Source organism: Mus caroli, chromosome 15 (assembly GCF_900094665.2).
Source record: "Mus caroli chromosome 15, CAROLI_EIJ_v1.1, whole genome shotgun sequence".
Taxonomy (NCBI): domain Eukaryota; kingdom Metazoa; phylum Chordata; class Mammalia; order Rodentia; family Muridae; genus Mus; species Mus caroli.
The window spans coordinates 74309282-74322822 of record NC_034584.1 but is presented as its reverse complement, the minus strand read 5'-3'; the positions used below and the strand labels follow the sequence as shown (position 1 = coordinate 74322822).

Genomic DNA, 13541 nt, shown 5'->3' with positions numbered 1-13541 from the left:
CAGGAGGAGCAGGAGGAGCAGGAGGAGCAGGAGCAGGAGCAGGAGAAGCAGGAGCAGGAGCAGGAGGAGCAGGAGCAGGAGCAGGAGGAGCAGGAGCAGGAACAGGAGCAGGAGCAGGAGCAGGAGCAGGAGCAGGAGCAGGAGCAGGAGCAGGAGCAGGAGCAGGAGCAGGAGCAGGAGCAGGAGGAGGAAAAATTTCAGAGCATGCCATACCCAAAATCCCTTGAGCTATCTCTCATGAATGGAGAGTCATGTTCTCATAGCCAAGGGTTTCCTCTGGGTCCACTCTCTCTAGTAAAAACCCCCACTGATTCCTAAGAGCTCAGAGGATACAGGACAATCATCACCTAGGCCCTCAGCTAGGGTTAGCAGCAGGCCTAGGCTCCACCATGGCTCTTGTCAACTTCTCAGACATCCCTAATACTCGGTATGATCTCAGCCCTGCTATCTGATACACCAGCTCCCACCTGCCCTGGGTGGCCTATAGATCTATTGCCTTTGACATAGGTCACAGAGCCACAACTGGGATCCCTGATACCCAGTCCCACACTACAGCTCAGCCCTGAGCCTGTGTGTGAGAGAGTAGCCCCTAGAACACAAGGTGGCTCTTCAGCCTTCCCCCAGGCTCACTCTGCCCTCCTACTCCAGCCACACCCCTAGCTTCTCCCTCCCTGGGCCCCAGCTCCTTCTGAGCCCTTCCTGACACCGCATTCTTTATTGAGGATACTGCCCATCCATACCAAATCAACCACTACAGTTCTGCCAGTACCAAGGGGTGGAGACAGACGGATCAGAAGTCCAAGGTCATCCTCAGCTACACAGCTAATCTTGGCTATATGAGCTCTTGCATCCAAATAACAACAACAACAATAATAATAACGCCCAGCTTGATGTGAGACCCCATCAAGGGCTACCTGAGGAGATGACACTGATGCTGCCATTTGAAGGATATGGCAACGGATCTGGTCAGGAGAAGAAGGAAAGAAAGAGCGTTTGGGGGGCTGGAGAGATGGCTCAGTGGTTAAGAGCACTAACTGCTCTTCTGAAAGTCCTGAGTTCAAATCCGAACAACCACATGATGGCTCACAACCATCCATAATGAGATCTGATGCCCTCTTCTGGTGTGTCTGAAGTCAGCTACAGTGTCCTCACATAGATAATAATAAGTAAATCATGGGGCCTGAACGAGCAGAAGTCTTGAGTTTAATTCCCAGCAACCACATGATGGCTCACAACCATCTGTACAGCTATAGTGTATTCTATACATCAAATAAATAAATATTTTTTTAAAAAAAGCATTTTGGCTAAAGGAAATGGTCTATGGGAAGCCCAGGAGCATGGACGAACCCAGGGGATGCAGAGGGTGGAGAAAGGGGCTGGTCAGGGCTCCAAAGATCTGGTGGGCTAGGCTAGGACATTTTTCTGAAACCTAGGGGTAATGGGGTGATAGGAACCAGTGAAGGATCTTGAATATATGTCCCAAAGTTGATGAGCTGGAAACATTGCCCCCAGTTCAACAGTGATGAGAGGTGTGGCTTCTCAGATGCAAGCAGGGCTTAGGGATTCAGAGCCCTATGCAGATCATTACTGAGGGAACTGGTTCTTAGCAGGAAATCAGAATGCGCAGCCATCAGCAGCCTCCAGAAGCAAGACCTTAGGTCCAGCCTCCATCCTTGACACGTCTCTAGATGGCTAACTGTGCCCACTCACAAAGACCCAAGAAGGGCACTACAGACCTCAGTTCTGCTGGACCATGTTGGCAGGCCAGAGGCCAGGAAGCTAACTCTGCCCATCCTGCCTTCCCCCGCTGGCCCCTGGGCTGGGCACAGACACACCAGCCTCCAAAGGATATGGGTTACATACCATCTTGATGCACCAGTTCCGTGGGCTCGTGGTCTGGCGCAGGCAGAAGAAGGCAACGGGTGCCAGGTCTGGATGCGGGACGTCAGGGTTGGTTCCATCCAATGGCTCCTCCAGGCCTGGAGGGGATGGAGGGGGACTCCGGGGCCCCGGCTGCTCAGTGATTCCCGGCTCAGGGTCCGGGGCTGCTGCAGATGAGGGTGGTAAGTTGCTGTCAGCCATGTCAGCGTGGAGCAGGGAGCCCTAGGGAGCCAAGAAGGACACACGGTGGGGGTTGGCTTAGCACCCATTCCCGCAGCCTACCTCCCTCATGGTGGGTGACAGCTCAAAGAGCCTGGCTCCAGGTCCTGAAAGCCACCTGTCACCCTCACTGTGGTCATGAGCATTAGTGGAGAGAGATGGCACCTAGGTCGGTATCACTCAACTGGGCAAGCCAAGTCACTATGGGTTCCGGCAAATGACAACTATAAAAAAATACAATAAAATCTCAGAATGTAAATAATGTCTTTCCTCTTTTCTTCGTGCTGAGTTAGAGTTCTGGTTGGGAGTGTGGCATGTGGTAGAGGGTATGCTAGTGTGTGCATAGGTCTGGGTGCTAGTCCCAGTACTACCAAAAATAATAATTATTATTAAAATGAAAGTCTAGGCTGAATGTAGCCCAAGTAATAGGATGCTTGCCTAGCTTGCACGGGGTCCTAGGTTTGATCTCTAGCACCACATAAAACAGGCACAGTGGCACGGCTACCCAGAGACATAGAGGTGGAAAAGACCAGAAGCTTAAGGGCATCCTCAGCTACATAGGCTGTTTGACGTCAACCTGGGCTAACTGGGAGAACCTGTCTCCAAAACATAAAATGAAATAAAATATTTAAAAGGTATGGCTGACCAGTTAAGAATGCATGCTGCTGGCCCGGAGAGATGGCTCAGCCATTAAAGGCTAGGCTCGCAACCAAAAATATAAGAGTTCTGTTCCCAGCACCCACAGACTCAGTCGTGTTGATTTAAAGTAGCTGTCAAGGGCTAGTTCTTTGGAATTATTTGTTGTATCTGTGATAGGAAACAATTTTACAGTATTAAATTATGTTACTATGAACTTAGAAATGAATTACACTGGATTCTACTTGAAAAGAAAAAAAATTCATGCTGCTCTTTGAAGGACCCTAGTTCAGTTCCCAACACCCACATCTGGCAGTTCACAACTGTCTGCAACTATGGCTTCCATGGATCTGATGCTCCCTTCTGGCCTCCTTAGGTAACTGCACTCACATGCACATACCCACACTGACACACAAACACACAGACACATACATACATATGACTTTAAAATAATTGAATAGAGACAGGAGCTATCTATTGAATCATCAAATGTAAATAATATTTTAGGGAAATGAGGGGATGTTACTGTGAACAGGCTCAGGGGCCAGGGCCTTGTGTCACAAAGGAGAAGTTGGGTACTGTGGAATCGGACGCTGAGGAACAAGTTAGGGAACAGGAGAGGTTTCCCTGAGGAAGTGACGTTTGTGACCTCCAGGGAGCTCTTAGGCCAGGAACATCATGCTCACACTCATGTGCACACACACACACGCACACGCATACGCACACGCACACGCGCACGCACACACACACACACACACACACATCAGGATGAGAACCCAGAGCTCTACAAGACTAATCTCTTTGCTCTACAGGTAGAGAAACTGAGGCCCAGGAGAGATACACAGCTAAGTAAGAGCAGAGCTGGGCCTCAGCCGCATGGCTTCCAGATCTGTCTAGCCTCTCTGAAATCCATGATGCTTTGCCAAGGGCCTTGCTCTGAAGTATGCTTGGCCTGCCAATCACGCACTGGTCCTAACTCTACTCAGGGACAGTGCTACAGGCTAGCCTTATTAAGATGCACTCACCCACCTCACAGGGGCTATTACAGGGAAACTGAGGCCCAGGAAAAGGAGTGGCTTGTGTAGAACCAGAGGAAGATGAGAAGTCAGAACTTCCAGACCCACTTTGGACAAGAAGTGGCAACTGGCCTGACTGGCCTCCTGGCAGGCTAGAAAGAGAAGGCTCTCCTAGAGCCCAGCCCCCTACAGCCTCACCCTCAGGGCTGTATATCCCTGAAGATTTATCGAGGCTTGGGAGAGAGAGGGTAGGAAAGCCTGCATTCCTGGCTGCTGCTGGCAGCTGCAGAGTTATCAACTGAACCACCCTGAGCTGACGGATCCAGACACTTCTCTGCTCCCACGGGCAACGGACAGGAGCTGATACTTCCTGCCGCTTCGCCCGGCTGGTCATGGCCGCAGTGTTTTCTCCTGAGCTCCAAGTTTTGCTCCCAATTCCAGAAAAACAGCACAAGCCTTACATAAGCACCTTGGCTGGCCACGCGTCAACCACCCAGGTAGAACAGCACCCTCCCTGGGGTAGCTCTAGGTCTTCCCATCACTGAGCCAGCTCTGGAACCCACCACTCCCTTTTACCAGCAATCCCTCCAGCCAAAGGGGACCTCCTGGGCCCCTGGGGGTAGCACTGCCTCTTCCAGGCCTCAGCTTACATTATCCCCTTTTACTGGAGGGAGGATATTCCCTTGGCCCCCATATCTCTGTTTGTCCTGATTGTCCTGAGCACCTACTGTGTGTGGGCTCCACAGTTATGCTGATAAATTTCCGTGAACCCTAATTCAGCCCATGCACCAGCATAAGAAAAGGATACACACTCAATTCAGTTCCCTCTCTGGCTTTTCCCTACCCCAGTCACCCTCCAAATGTAGTGTATAGCATACAATTTTTATTTCTTCTATCTCTGTGGTTTGTCTTCCCAGCCTGCAGTGAGACTGTAACTGAAGAGCACAGACTGGCCTGTTATATTTACTGCTGTAACCCCAGCCCCTGGTACAGTGAGTGCCTGGAACATACTAGATGCTCAATAAATATTTGTTGGCTACATAAATAAAAAGTATTGAAAAGTAAATAAACAAGGGGGTAATGTGTGAATCCTAACAAATCAGTTCTTCTCTTAAGGAAGAGCCATTGAAGAGCAAAACAGTAAGAATCAAAAGGCACCGCCAGCCATGTTCTGGGGAAAGGACACTCCGAGCAAGAGACATGGCATGTGCAAAGGCTGGGAGACTGAAGTGACTGAGTGTGTCTAAGGAAGAGAGAAAAGTTATAAGGCCAGTGTGGCTAACGGGGCAGAGAAGGGAGTGAAACTGGAGAGCCCCTTGAAGGAAGACTCCAAGTGCAACAGAAGTCACTGGAGGGTTTAGGCTGGGACCTGGCCTGCCCTGAGCCGTATGGTACACCCTCTTCTGGTAAGCGTGATTCAAGAAGGTGAGCTGGGGAGCAGAGAGAGCAAAGGGGGCTGGAGACATTGCCCTGGGTGGACACAAAGGAAGGCTCTGGGTCTGGCGTCCCCATGGCAGCCTCTTCCCATCGTGGAAACCCTCCTTGCAGCCACACAGAGGGGTGAGCTGCTGGGCTTAGAGGAGGCACACAGCTAGCTAGACCAGCAACTTCTTCTCTTGTTTCCAGCTTGTATCCACCCACTGCTTGGTCCTCTGGCTCCTGTTTGGCCACACTAAGCTGCCATCCTCCATCCTCAGCCCCCTGCTAGATGTCTCTGCCACTAAGGCCACCACCTCTGGAACAGTCCAGCCAACTTCTGGCCTGCTCTGCACACTCACCCAATCTACATCCTCAACTTGATCCCCAGCACCTGCCTATCCTCCAGCCTCTGGCCTGCCTTCTAGCATCCACCCAACCTCCACCTTTTGACTCCATCTCCGGGGTTCATCCAGCCTCAACCTCCACCTTTCTTGTACTTGGTCCTCAGTGGCACCCTCACTGCCTCCATCCACTCTCTAACCTGCCCCACCCCACCCCACCCCCCAGTGACTGCCTACCCTCCACTCTCTGGCCCACCCTCCATTCCTAAAGCTTCCGTCTCTGGCTCAAAAATGCCCCCTCCTTCCTGCCCGTGTCCTCACTCCTTTCCCCAGCTGCCTATGCGCCATAACTAGAAATCCCAGAGGACTTGACAGCTGAGCTCTTGAGCTCTCGCCTCTCTGCAGGTCAAGCCTCACCACGACAGAGACATACTCCACTCCACCAAAGACGGCAGTAGATCCAGAGTCAGAGTCCCTCCACCACCGCAGAGCACCTCCCTCTTGACGCTCTGTGGATCTGATGCCTTCCCCCCTCTTTCCCCCCACTGTCCTTCCAGGTGGTGGTGTGGTAAACCAGGAGGAGAGAAGTAGCAGAGACCCACAACGTCTGGAACCCCATTCCTGTTCCTGGTCCCACTGGTCTCTTGGAAGCTCAGCTTCTCTACAAAGCTCAGCCTGCCTCCTGCTTCCTTAAAGCCCCTGTGAAGAAGCAACGAGCTGTGGATGGAAGGCATAATGGAACCCATGTGGGAAAAAATATCTAAATATGCATGTGACCATGTGTACCATGTGTAGGGTCTGCTAACTCAGCCCTTCCTCTGCCATTGCTATCACCACTACCATCAACATTGTCATCGCAATCACCAACACCACCACCATCGCCACCTCCACTATCACCAACAACAACTTCACTGACTTTACCACCACCATTACCACATCAGCAGCAGCACCATCAACATCAGCACCACTATCACCACCCTCACCATCATCACCATCAGGCAACGGTCAAAGGGCCCTGTGTCAATGCCACAATTCATGAATATTTTCCTTCTTGGAGGAAAAGATTAGGACCCAAAGGAGTCCAGCAGTGCCCAATGTCACCCAGCTGACACGGGGCAGCCGTGGAAGAGATGAGTCCCGGCTCAAGTCTGCCCAAGTCCAAAACCCAAATTATTGCAGCAACAACTTAGTGGGTGCCCTGAAAACAGGTTTCCCCTCTAGGCAGACTCAAGAGGCAGTGGAGACACAACAGCTGGTCCAGACTAGCCCCTCAGTCCCCCAAAGCAGTAGGAAGCCTACCTTCTGGAGTATTCAAAAGATAGCACCCAGGGTTCTCCAGCCCTAGTAGATACCTGAGGTCTATCCTGGCCAGCCTGAGGTCTATCCTGCACCACCCACCAGGGGGGTGCATTTTATCAAGTAATCTATTTGTTCTTCAGTCAACAGCCACACAAGCAATAAAAAATCATTCAGGGAATACAAGGAGAGTTCCAAAATCTCAAAATCATGGGCTCTTGCTCTCATTAGAACCAGAGGGGCTCACCGTACTGTAATGAAATGAGAACCTTCAGTGTGGTGTTTTGGAGGCATGGAGCTCAGAACTGTAACCTGTGTTCGAGTGCCAGCTCTGACCCCAGCCCACCTTGGCACATGACAGCCTGGTGGTACTTGCTCCCTGCCTACAAAATGAGAAGATTGTTCTGAGGCAGACCTGCTACTGGGATGAGCTGGGGTGACCCCACCAAGCACAGAGTACAGGCATCATGTACAGTGAGACCTCAGGCAGCAGCATCCCTTCGTCTACAGCATCCCTTGATCTATAGCAGCATCAGGCACAGATTTCTACAGACCTGGGAGTCTGGGGTCCTGGAAAGAGTGCATGATTTTATAAATTTTCACAGACTCCAGAGGGGCACTCTGGAAACCAACAGAACTTAAAATGGCCCAACCCACTACCGCACACACACACACACACACACACACAGCACAGGCACACATGTTCATTGTTACACTCAAGACACACTCCAGTATGAACACACAATGCCCACTGGTACAGCTACTCACACGTATAACGTATATTCACACACAGATCAACTATACAATCTACAAACACACAATAGTGTATATACAACATACAGACATATCTTCACACACAGCCACAGACATGGGTAACACAGAGAGATGCATACAAGCATCCCATAAAATGCAGATAAATCACACAATCACACAGGTACATAAGATACAAATACATTCATTATGTGTTCCACAGACACACAACATATACATAGAATCATGGATATACAGACCATATGATCATGCAGACCGATAAACCACACACTCACAGACACATGCTCACATACACACAGAGAGACATCACAGGCACCCTAGGTATGGTGGCACATGTCTTTAATCCCAGCACTTGGGAGACAGAGGCAGGCAGAGCTCTTAGTTCGAGGCCAGGCTGGACTACTGAGAAAGTTCTAGAATAGCCAAGGCTATACAGAGAAACCCTTGAAAAAGGTGAGTGGGGAGCAGAAGAAAGAGAAAAATCACAGACACATGCATACGCACTTCACACAACTACACAGCCCTCATGCATATAAAACCAGGGCAAAGCTTTATTTGGGGGCCACTGAGAAACCTACTGAGGCTTTGGGAAAACTGCCTCCCAGAGTCTTGCAGGCATCCTCTCAGAGCCCCTAGAATCCTGTCTGCTCCCTCTTCTGCATGACAGCCCCACTGACGCATGATGACAGCCCGCCCACCCCCAGGCCTCGTCTGCCCGAGGCCTCTCGTCACCAGCTCCCTCAACCATTCCTCAAATGACAATTTCCAAATCACCTGCCTCCCAGAACCCCCTGTTGGTCTTCCTTGAGCCTACCCAACATACTCTGCAGGGACAGGGCTAGATTCACACTGAGGTAGCAGTTTGCCTGCCTGGTTCCGTAGGCGAGGCCCTCTCTAAAGGCAGATTGGAGCTCTAGAGCCCAAACACAACCCAGACCTCAGTGCCTACTCTTCAAGTGGTCACTGCCTGCTTCCTGTCTTCTTCTGAGATACTGTGTGGTTGCTCAAATGGGTAAGGCTTACCTTTGGCCTCCAGTCACATGAACTCACACCAAAGTCGCCCTGGCCTGGCTAGCTGACCCTGCCCACATCGAAACTCCTCCATCACTAGAATCGACAGCCAGCCTTCCCAGCTTTGCAGCACACACAGAGAATTGGCTGGGCCACCCCTCCAAGGACATCTAACAGTGTCACAGCCCACATCATTTGTGGGCACTTAACGGCATGCCAGGCACCCGATCACAATCCAGAGAAGCAAGCGTATTTGTTCTCTCCTGCAGGGAGGGAAACGGAGGCATGGGAAGAGGAAGGGTTTCTCTCAAGGTCAGAGACCACTTAGCAGAAGATCTGGGAAGCCCAACTGCGGGTTGTGAGTTAGCAAGTTGACCAGGTCCCCCTGTCCCTGTCCCTGACCCCAGATATCATCCTGTTTGCTTACAGTGGCCCTTGACCCTGTGCTGGTTTGAGCAAGCAAGGTTCCTCCTGAATCTCCACGGGGCATTTGAACATCTCCTAGCCGGTGCCTTTGCTGATCGCTTCGCTTCACCCACTTTGCAGTTATTAGGGCTTAGGGTCTCACTTGAACTAACAACTTGGGGACAGGTGGTCGCTGATGGGAGTGAGGTGGGTCTCACGAAAAAGGACACTGGACCAGGAATCCTAGAGTCCAGGCCGAGCCCAGCCCCCTTCCCCACAGCCCTTTTCATCTCCACCTGTGAAAAACTCAGAGGATGCTGCCCGTCTCCCTCTCAAAGCAGATAACAAATGGAGAGAGATTTGGAAAGTACTTTAATGAAAGGAAAACAGCTTCCCCCTCCAAGGCCCCATGCTAGGTACTGCAGAGATACTTCTAAGTCTCGCCCAAAAATCCTTTAAGGTGGAAGCATTATCCCAATTACAACAAGCTGAGCTCCGCATGCTGAGTGGCCTGCCCCTCCCAGCCCCCAATCAAGGGCCTGCTTATGACTTTCCCGGCTGGGATAAAAGCTTGGAGGGAGAGAGGCTAAGGCCTTAACCCAGCCCTTGCTGCTCAGTAGGTCAGGGTGCACAGCAGGGAGGTGGGACAAGAGCCCGATGTCCATCTCAGGATGCATCATTAGCCAAGGCCAGCAGAAGGGGACAGCTAGATCAGGGAGGACCCTGGGCATAAAGGTCTCTTCTGATCCCAATCCTGGCTCCAAGGCTCCGTACTCTCAAGTACACACTTCTCCTCCCTCTCTTCTGTTCAAGTTGCTAGCACATGCTTAGGGGTGCCCAATGACCACGTGTCCAACCCCCCGTGAGCCATCCAGAGCCCAATTCTCACACCCAGAGCACGGGAGGATATGGAGATGTGCAGCTCCGTCTCCACAATGACCTCAGCAAGGAAACCAGACCCTGCCTAAGACATAGAAGCCCCTAGAAGGCTCATTTGGCCTGCTCCCTTCTCTCACCTCTGGGTTCTATCGACCAGAATGAGGCCTGGCACTCAGTAGGTGCTTTACTAAATCAGAAATCCAGGTTTATTTTTCTTCTCTTCTCTGGCTGGCAGCTTAGGATGAGGAAGGCTTGCAACGCATCTCTCAGATTTCAGGACCCACAGGCCTGCAGACCAGGGATTCCCAGAATGCTCACACTGGAGCCTGCACCCACACAGCTGTGGAGTCCCAGCCCAGACCTAACACCAGGGTGAACAGAGGGCACACTCCGGGAACATGTGGGTAGAAAATATTCTCCAGAAAGGAGAGAGGAAGGGAAGAGATGAAGTGGGGAAAAGAGGGAGGGAGGAGGAGGGAGAAGGGATGGAGGAGCCAAAACCAAGGGTGGGAAATGGGCCCTGATCTCCCCTCCTCTAGACCTACACACACACACACACACACACACACCAACCCAGCATCTACTCTTTGCAGGCCATTTTGAAGCATCCTAAATGCAGTGCTGGGGAGTCGGAGAGCAAGACAATGATGAGAGGCAGTGAAACCGCACCAGCCTTTATCATCACCTCGGCAAGAGAGCTCTGATCTGCTGGGGGTGGCCTCTGTGGGGGAAGGGCACGGCCCAGAGTCTGTCCTGGGAGCTGCACTTGGGGTATGGGGATGAACGGTAGGGACAGAGCGGGAGATGTGGCCAGACTGTGTGTTCTGAGCAGCCTCTTGAGTTCAGAAGCACTTGGAGGTTTCAGGGTACCGCTTGCAGTAGCCGCTTCCCAGGATGGGTGAATGACAGGCAAGTCCTCTATGGTGGAGAGTCGACTAGGGTGGAGGAGTGAGCGGGAGGTTCCTACAGCAAAACCCCACCCACTTGCCCAAGGTCAAGGGGAGTCAACCTGAGGGGATAAAGACTTGCCGGCGCCCCCTGGCGGACTTAGAAGATACCCTCACTGGTTCAGTCTTGCAGAAGCTATTGATTCAAGAGCCAAGTGGGGGAGGCAGACAAGGAGGTTAGACAGGAACTCGGGTAAGAAGGGTAGAGAACTTCAGTCGAGGGAAAGAGGGGCCTCCAGACAGGCTTTCAGCCCCTCCCCCAAGCTGTTCTAGCTGCCTCAGGAGCCTCCTGCTCGCAGGCACTGCTCTGAGCAGCCATAGTGATTCCCTCAGGCCTTCTAGGGTTGTGGAAGGTTCTCCAGTTGGGTGCCAGGCCAGCGCAGGGTCCCCTTCTTGTCTCTTCATCCACCCCTAATCTGCTGCCCCAGCTTGGTTCTAGCTCATCTCTTCCTATCCCATCCTGACATCTCACCCACTGATACCCCGTGCCTGGGAACCACCACTGCCCAGGCCCAGGACTTGGAGCCCAAACAGAAAGTTTGTCCCGAGGGGTGGACAAGAGTTTTGAAGGAGTCCTTGAAGCTGAGTCTGGATGTTAATTCACGAAGTGATTCCAGTTTAGTGAGTGAGAACCAGAAGACAGGCCTGAACCCCCTCAGCAAACCTTTTCCCCAGCCTGGCCCTGGGACCCATACCCTTCCTTGTGTGTGTGGCATTTGAGTCTGCAGGCAGTGGTAGAATCTGCAGAGACAAATCTCCCACACAGTGAGGAAAGGACTGCTCAGGTCAGCCTGAGCCCTCCATTCTAGGACGGCAGTCACATGCGAAGCAGACCCTGTCACACTACGCAGACACAGAGAGGCAGGCTCGCGCTCTCTCTCTCTCTCTCTCTCTCTCTCTCTCTCTCTCTCTCCCTCTCTCCTTTTTTCTGTCACACACACACACACACACACACACACACACACACACGCATGCACTCACACCTACACACATGCATACAACTCAAAACCCAGACTCCACAGGCCAGAATACATTCAGGGGTCTCTCCTTGGACCCCGATCTCCTCGAAAACCTAAGATTCTGCTGAGAAAGGACAGAGCACAGGGGCTGGCTGCTGTCTCCGCTGGGCCTATTTCTGAGCCCCCTCCCCCAGGCTTCTTGACCTCTCGGAAAAGAGATCTACCCACCCCCTGCTGAGCCCTCTTGCCCCTTCACTCCACACACACCATCCAACAGACAATTAAATCCCAATCACCACAAACACTCATTATATAACCTTCTCCCTGGCAGCTGAGGACTCCTCTTGGCCCCTTGGACTGCCCGCTCCAACCCGACCTGGCTTCATGCAGCGCGACCTAGGTGGGCGCCTAGGGTGACTGGCCAAGGAAGGGCCCTCCACCACCCGGCCTGGAGGAAAGTTAAACCCTGCCCGGGGTTCTCGCACTCAATCCCGCCCGCCGTCCTCCGTCTCTATCTAACGCTCCTAGCTCAGCCCTGCCGGACACTGGCACCAGCTCTGATCCAGCTGGTCGCAGAGCCGCAGCAGAGGGACAGCAGGACGGACGGACAGACCGCCCGGGCCCCCGCCAGCAGCCTGACTTGTTGAATAAATTTCTGCAGCGCTGGTTGAGTCGGCTTTGGGTTTCAGTATTGGCACCAAGAGAACTTTCGTGGCCTTGGAGAGGGGCCCCGGTCAAAGTTCCCTGTCCTTCCAACGCAGGGCCCCCACCCCACCCCCCCAAGCAAGGGATGTGACGCCCACCTGATGGGTACGCGTGGGCGGGTGAGGGGGATCAGTCCCCAGAAATAATAAATAAATAAATAAATAAACAAAAACGCCTCTATAAAGAAAGAGCCCGACGCGCCAAGAAACCAAGCGAGGGGCTGAGCCTCTCCTTCCCCCTCCACCGTCACTGCCTCCCCTACCTTGGCATGGACGTGGCTGGGCAGCGGGGTCGTCCCGGGCAGAGATGCGGGGGTTACGCGTGTCCCCGAAGCCGGCGTGGAGAGGGACCCCGCGCCCCGCCGGCCCCACGCCTCAGATTCCGGGATCAGCTGCGCCCCCGGGGCAAGGGGGGCGGCGCACGCAGGGTGGCGGGCCCGGGGGCGCGGGCCATGGCGGGCGGGTCGCCGCGGCTCGGGGCGGGTGGCGCGGACGAGCGGCGGACCGCGCGGAGTTGGAGCGCGCGGCGGGCGGCGGGCGCGCGGCGCTCCGGGCCGGGGGCGGGGGCGCGGGGCCGCGGCAGGGCAGGTGCGGGGCGGCAGGCGCGGCGGAGCGCGGGGTCGGGTCACCCGGGTCCCCGGCTTCGGCGCCCCTGTCGCCCCCGGCCCGGACTCGAGGCGCAAAGGGGCTGCGCGCGACGGGGGCTGCGGAGGAGCCGGAGCGCCAGGCGGTGCGGGGACGTGCGGCGGCGGCGAGACCGAGCCGTGCCGCGTGCGAGGAAAAGCCGTCCTTATACTGACACCAAATGTCTTCGGGGAAAGCTGCAGGCTCGGGGCGCTGGAGGGGGAGGCGTGCGGGCGACAGACTGAGTGACGGTGGCGCGACTGAGTCCCCTCCGGAGAGGCGGGAGCCCCCGGGAGTGCAGCCACCTCCTGACAATTTAGGGTCGCACCGCTGGGGAGGGTCCTGACCCTTTTGGCCCTGGGCTTTGTCCATTATGCGTAAAAACGGGAGAGCCTTTGAATGAGCAGCCCAGGTGCCTAACGCTTATTGGTCT

General features: G+C 53.7%; 1 protein-coding gene across 3 annotated transcripts in view; it reads right to left on the bottom strand.

Annotated features, from left to right (window-relative positions):
- Cacna1i (calcium voltage-gated channel subunit alpha1 I) overlaps positions 1-13281 on the bottom strand; it is a 111031-nt gene extending 97750 nt beyond the window's left edge. Inside the window, exons 1-2 of one of the 3 annotated variants that reach the window (XM_021182805.1) lie at positions 12748-13281; positions 1853-2103 (exon numbers count right to left, since the gene is read on the bottom strand). In XM_021182805.1, coding sequence (XP_021038464.1) covers positions 1853-2082 — 230 coding nt within the window. In that variant the 5' untranslated portion in view covers positions 2083-2103; positions 12748-13281. Of the gene's footprint in view, positions 1-1852; positions 2104-12747 lie in introns of those variants that run through there. The other 2 variants (XM_029470056.1, XM_029470057.1) reach the window with 2 other exon arrangements.
- Between the last annotated feature and the right edge of the window lie 260 nt (positions 13282-13541).